This window comes from Polyodon spathula, chromosome 8, assembly GCF_017654505.1.
Source record: "Polyodon spathula isolate WHYD16114869_AA chromosome 8, ASM1765450v1, whole genome shotgun sequence".
Taxonomy (NCBI): Eukaryota; Metazoa; Chordata; class Actinopteri; order Acipenseriformes; family Polyodontidae; genus Polyodon; species Polyodon spathula.
In genome coordinates this window covers 23424065-23430319 of record NC_054541.1, presented here as the reverse complement: position 1 = coordinate 23430319, position 6255 = coordinate 23424065, and the positions used below count along the sequence as shown (strand labels likewise).

The following is a 6255-nucleotide window of genomic DNA, read 5'->3' as shown; positions in this document are numbered from 1 at the left end:
TTCCACAGTGAATACAGGTTTTCAAGCAGTTATATAAAACATGGCTTTTGCTGATCTATCACTAATATATATATATATATATATATATATATCTATATATGATATATCTATAGATATATATATATATATATATATATTAAGGTATATTGTAGCTTTTGCAATCTATTCCAGTCCAGGACCTTGTTCTAATCATGTCAGTAATTTTTTGAGCAGGCCAGATCCAGGTTCTACACAGAGGCGTGGAACAGTTCCTAGTTTGGAATGTACTGAAAGAGAGTAGCACTGCTTTAAATGTACCTATATCAACCAAGGTATTTGCTTAATAATCACTTCATTTTGACTTAGACTTCAGTGAAGCTAATGTATCCTAGATATTTGCTAGCTAGGTATTTGCTTTCCCTTTCTCTTCCTGGTAACACAGAAAGTGAATTTATAACATTGTAACACTAACAATTGTCTTCATCAGTCAAAGCTAAAGTAGTCCAGAACACAAAACAGTCAGCAGAACAATATGTGCTTTGTGTGAGAATGTGAGACATGAAAGACCTCGATTATAACTTCTTTCAAAGTTTACTTAATGGCACTAGTTTAGTCACATACATAATTGCCTTGGACTTTGCTACCCACTGAACCTTGTACAGGTTCATATAATCTGATTTATTTCAGCTTTATGCCAGCTACTGTATATTCATGCTAATGACATGCAAAGCTTTCCAATATATTAGCTGTCGCAATTGACTTGTGTACAGTAAGTAAGGGGAGATGGAGGGAAGTAGGGGGAAGGGGGCAGGACCACTACTAACAATTTATTGTGTCATAACTTTCTGGTTCCCATCCTTGGTTTAGAATGTCTGGTATCCAAACCCTTCTTTAAATTTTTGCCATCTGTGCAACAATTACCGTATTTTGCAAAAGAAGCATTGATGTGTCATCATTTGAGCCCCTGTGTGAATATTCCAGCAATGCATTGGGTATAACTGAAAACCACTGGGCCTCTGTTAATTGCAGGGCTCAGTAGAGAGTCTACCAACCAGGTACAATACAATACTGCACAATATATAATAAAGTGTTGCAAAAAGTTCATTTTTAACTTGTACTATACATGTACATATCAACCCATTTCTGTTGTCTTGAACACCAGCTTTCATTACATGATCGAGTATGACTGAAGAGACCCGATTCATTTAAGAATATATAATTGCAATTTAAAAGGAACTGAAATTAGGAATGTATATAAAACATGCTGAATAGGTAGCCTTAATACCTGGATGCATGAATAAAACCTAGCTCTATAGTAAAGGAACTTTTGGGGGAGATTGGAGTATGGGATGATATACCAATTATTTTGATGATGTTCAGCTGCAATCCAATCAGTTATTGCTGGATCAAGGTAAAGAGGTTGGTGTAAAGAAGACCGTCTTCAAGGGTCGAACAGTTGAAACAGACCTGAAGACCTGAACAGTAGCAAAAGATATTCAGTGAATTTGGGAAATAATCTGGCACATACTAAATAAATTCATCATATCACATTTTCATAAGTCTGTACATTGCTTACTAAATGTATTATCGTTCATTTTAAAATTGGACTTAATATTTGTTGGAAGTTTACCAAGCATTCAGTATTTAGTTAATTAGTAACAGTGAAAGACAGCTACTGTAAATGATCAAACTGGCTGTACAGTTAACTGATCGGGGTATCTATATTTACAAACACCAATTACTAGCAAAAGAGCCGTGCAATGTATTAGCTAGTCCAGTATATAATGGTGAAGGAAGTGTAGCTGTCCAGAAGGCCAGGTCTTTATAAATGATCTTCACAAGGATCCATTCTGATAATTTCCAGATATAGGCTATTCCACCAAGCTATAGGAGCTGTAGAATTAATAGAATAAATGAAATAAATGAAAATGCATGCCACACTCCCGCAACAGAAAAACATAGCACCACAATGCAACAGTTTAGCCACAAGGGTCGAAGTGCTAAAGCAAACATACAGGCTTGAATGCCCCTATCGCCTTTTTACCTTTTTGAGAGCTTTATCTACGTGCTTGAAGTATTTTGTCATTAAGATTGTTCTTCTCCATCGTTTACGTGTGAACATTCCATTGGAACATTCTGCTTTTTTAAAAGGAGAAAAAAAAGCCAATCATTATCTTGCTCAAGTTTGGAACTCAATAATGCTGAAGAGCACTGTGGATGAGCACACCTATTGAAATCAGTGGACCGTGCTGCTACAGAGCAGCCCTTAATATGAGTGCAGACTTCAAGGTAACCCGAGCAACACAACAGGAGTGAAGAAAGTGTAATTATTAAGGAAAACAAAGAAAAGCAGGTAAGTCATACTGTGATGGGCATGCATGGTTTCAAATGCACAATTTACACAGTTTGTTGTATTTTGTTTATGAAAAATGTGTATTCAGAATGAATAGGAACATGTCACATAGCACTTAGCTAGGTAGAAAAAACTACCTAGCTAAGCTGTATTCTTTCTACCTGTTTCACCAAACCATATTAATAGAGAGAACGGTATAGTAGAAATCTGTCCAGCTAAATGTAATTTAAATAATTTGTTGATAAAGTTTTAGTTTATTTTAATGGCATTTATTTTATAGATTTAAACTGACACCTAGATGTTAACTGTACAATTGGCTTAATCCATAGTATTGGACTAGTTTTAATTGTATATGTTTTCCTCTTACAGATACCATGAAAATGTATACATTGACATGTATTATGTGGACATTTGTACTACCAATCTGGGCAAATGTAATTCAACCTGGTAAGTAGTGAATAGAAATGAATTATCTGTCTGTCTCATTGTCATTATTTGCAGTGCTGCATGTCTTTTAATTTCTGACATGGCTCTCAATTTCACACATCGTGTCAAACATTTTAAATAGTCTTTTCAACTTAATAAGCCAATTAGAGATCCACTTGCAGAAAGGAATCACAAGCAAAAAACAAGTTCTTTTTTTGTTTTATTTTTGAATTTGCCAACTGTAATAGAATGCAAAATTAAAACTCAATTTGCATTTAGTTAAAAGTAATGACCTAGAAAGATAAGGTTGTGATCTACCCCTCTAATTCAGAACACAAGCATGCAACCCATTCCAGAACGCACACCTGTACACAAACTGTAATGAATGACAATAGGGCTGCATATTCTTATAAACAATAGAATGACATTGTTTTGACAAGTCATGCCCCCATTGAGATTGCAATTAATATCTAGTTGAACAAGATCTACGGCTTTGCTATCAGAGTCCTACACACACAAATGTATACAATACAATAAGAGTGTACACGTGGCACCTTGAAGGGTTTTTATAATGGTAGTTACATGAAATAACAACAATTAAGAATCAAGAACTTTGTGTGCGTCTACACAGTCAACAGATATGTGAACAGGTTCATATCAAAACAACAAATGGTGACAATATATTTTTTCCTCCAGGTTTAAACATTACAGTAACAGTAGATGAAGGGACTAGAGACAATACAACTCAAGCAGGTTTTTCATTTCTTGAGTCTACCACAGCCACTGTAACTGTATCACCATCGCCATTTGTGGTTGAAAGCATAGGCAAGGTATGGAATGGCCTCAGTGTGGATCTCAATGAAGGAAACAAAAATAACACTGCCAATAGCACTGTCTTATATCAAGATGATCCCATTCCCACACAGCCCAGCACTCCTGAAGGGGTTGGTTCCACAACCGGATTCAAGGAGCAGGAGGGTTCCAAAGTAATTCCTATGTCCAATCCTTTAGTACAGTTTAATTCGACGCAAACATCAGTGTTACTGGAAGAAGCAGCAGCCCCAATAGCAAATATTAGTACTAATACTTTAAACTCAACATTGTCGCTAAGGGAAAGTGAGGTCATACTCACTGATGTGTTTGAGATGGAGCTGGTTCCCACTGCTGTACAGGTCATGCAATCAAACTCTTCGAAAGCTGATGGAACTTCAAAGAAAAAAACTGCCAAGAAAAAAACAAAAAAAATGGCACAATTTCTGAAAAAAAGGAAGAACTCCAGTCAGGAGCCCAAGGAAAAGGCTAAAAAACGAATGATTTCGAAGAAAGGGAAAAAAACTAACAACGGTAAGAAACCTCACAAGAAAAGCAAGAACAAAGCTAAGATGAAGAAGAAGAAAGAAAAGATCCCCTATTTTCCCTATTTCAAGAATGATTACTGTCCACCAGAGTGTGCCTGTTATGGGAGGTAAGATTAAAATAAGCATATTACTTATTGTAATTTTTATTCAAATGAGTACAAAAGCAGCACTTTATTTCTATATAAAAGGTAGACATACCTATTTTTTTTTTTTTTTTTACCAAGTATACCACATTACTTTTGTTTTTTTTTCTTTGATTTGAAGTTGCCGCACTGACAAATTAATTCTAAAATTTTTATGTGGGGTGGGCAGAAGAGTTGGGGTGGACAGGGGAATAAATTGGTAACTGTTTAAAAAAGTGTACTCAGTACCTACTTTAATAGTCATTGTATGTTTTTTTGCAGAGTGGTGCAGTGTTCTGATAAAGGAGTTGATAAAATCCCATACGGAATCCCATACAACACCAGGTACATGCTGCTCATGAACAACAAGATAGACCTGGTTCAGCTGGATCTGCTGAATGAATACCTCACACTGGAGTTCCTGGTACTCAGCAACAACCGCCTGACTGACAGTGCCATAGAGGGAGCTTTCGAAGGTATAGAGAAGCTTACACGGCTCTACCTGGACAAGAACCTGTTATCCAGCATCCCAACTGACCTTCCCCCGACCTTGGAAGAGCTGAGGCTGAACCTCAACAACATCAGTGTTATATCAGAGCAAGCGTGGAGCAGGTGCAGGAGCCTGAAGGTCATCAGCATCAACAATAACACTTTGACCAATGACTCTATCCCTGCTGGAGCCTTTAGTTCCCTCACCAACTTGAAAACATTGAGTCTGAATCACAACCAACTGATTGGTGTCCCGTCCAAACTGCCCATCAACCTAAAAGAACTCTTTTTGGAAGGAAACCAGATAGACACAATTTCAGCTCAGATCTTTACAGACTATTCTGATCTGCTTTACCTTGACCTCAGCAACAACCTCCTGACCAACAAGGGTATTGATAAACATTCTTTCAGTCGCATGGTTAATCTTGAGAACCTCAATCTTGGAAAGAACCTTCTTAATCTGATACCCATAAACCTCCCAAAAGCGTTAAAGAATTTAGTTCTTGAGGACAACAGAATTGATTCAGTGAGTAAAGATGCATTCTTAAAAATGCCGAATCTGGAGCAACTTGGGCTCTCTCGCAATAAGATAGCCAAGGTGGCTGCTGGTGCTTTCAAGGGAATATCGGCTTTGCATCTTCTGGACATCAGCCACAACCGTCTCCTTGAAGTTCCTCGTCGGCTTCCTTTAACTATGCACTCGGTGGCCCTAAATGATAACAAAATCAAGTCTATCTCCCGGGATTCATTCTGTGGAAACAAACCTCAAATGAGCCGCTTAGTCCTTGTCCATTTAGAGCATAACAATATTGACATGAGGAACATTAATACCCATGCTTTCAGGTGCCTCAGAGGCTATCAAATTATCCATTTCTATTAAATTTGTTGCAGATTTTTTTTTTTTGTAATGAGAACAAATTATATGTATTCCTTGTTTATATACGCACTCCACTTTTTTTCTATATTGTGAATACAAATAAAGTTTGTATTTCGGACAAATGTAGTTTTGTAATTATGATTACTCCACTGCCAAAAAAGACACATTTACAAAGATGACACATATTATTTTTGTTAATGAGTTAGTTGAGTGAGGTAAATGAAGAGCATCACATCACACTAGTTTCAGTTATATATATATTTGTGTTTCTGGAATATCTGTACAAACAAGACTGGGCTTCTGAAACGTTTGGGTTTTCTGTGTGGCTAAGGGTACAGAGATATAGCCGAATACAATAATTTCAACAGTAAACACTAGATGGTGATATTGTCAGCTTGTGCAAATGTATAGAATGTCTAGAAACATGAACCAATCCCAAGAGAACATTATCAATAACATTTGATAAAGACAAATGCATGTTACACATTTTTAAAGTGTTTGACTTTGTTCTGTACTTCCTGAAGAGACAAATATACTGTATCCAGAGTTCAAAAAGTTTTTTTTGTTACTGATTGTTCTGTAAGTATAAAAAGGTTAATTGATAACATAAATAATGTACTTTATAAGTAAGAACTGAGTCACATATTTCCA

The 6255-nt window shown here is 36.4% G+C and overlaps 1 protein-coding gene across 1 annotated transcript; it reads left to right on the top strand.

Annotated features, from left to right (window-relative positions):
• Positions 1-2123: 2123 nt before the first annotated feature.
• Positions 2124-5668, top strand: LOC121320235 (asporin). Its single transcript, XM_041258488.1, has 4 exons — positions 2124-2332; positions 2702-2779; positions 3455-4223; positions 4521-5668. The coding sequence occupies exons 2-4, from the start codon at positions 2707-2709 to the stop codon at positions 5605-5607; spliced, it is 1929 nt and encodes a 642-aa protein (XP_041114422.1). The 5' UTR covers positions 2124-2332; positions 2702-2706; the 3' UTR covers positions 5608-5668.
• The last annotated feature ends 587 nt before the right edge of the window (positions 5669-6255 follow it).

What these genes read in the sequence shown, in the direction of transcription:
- LOC121320235 (XM_041258488.1), top strand. Translation starts at nt 2,707, where the DNA reads ATGAAAATGTATACATTGACATGTATTATGTGGACATTTGTACTACCA. An exon ending in GGCAAATGTAATTCAACCTG is followed by an intron (nt 2,780 to 3,454) that starts GTAAGTAGTGAA and finishes TTTTTCCTCCAG; the next exon opens with GTTTAAACATTACAGTAACA. An exon ending in GAGTGTGCCTGTTATGGGAG is followed by an intron (nt 4,224 to 4,520) that starts GTAAGATTAAAA and finishes GTTTTTTTGCAG; the next exon opens with AGTGGTGCAGTGTTCTGATA.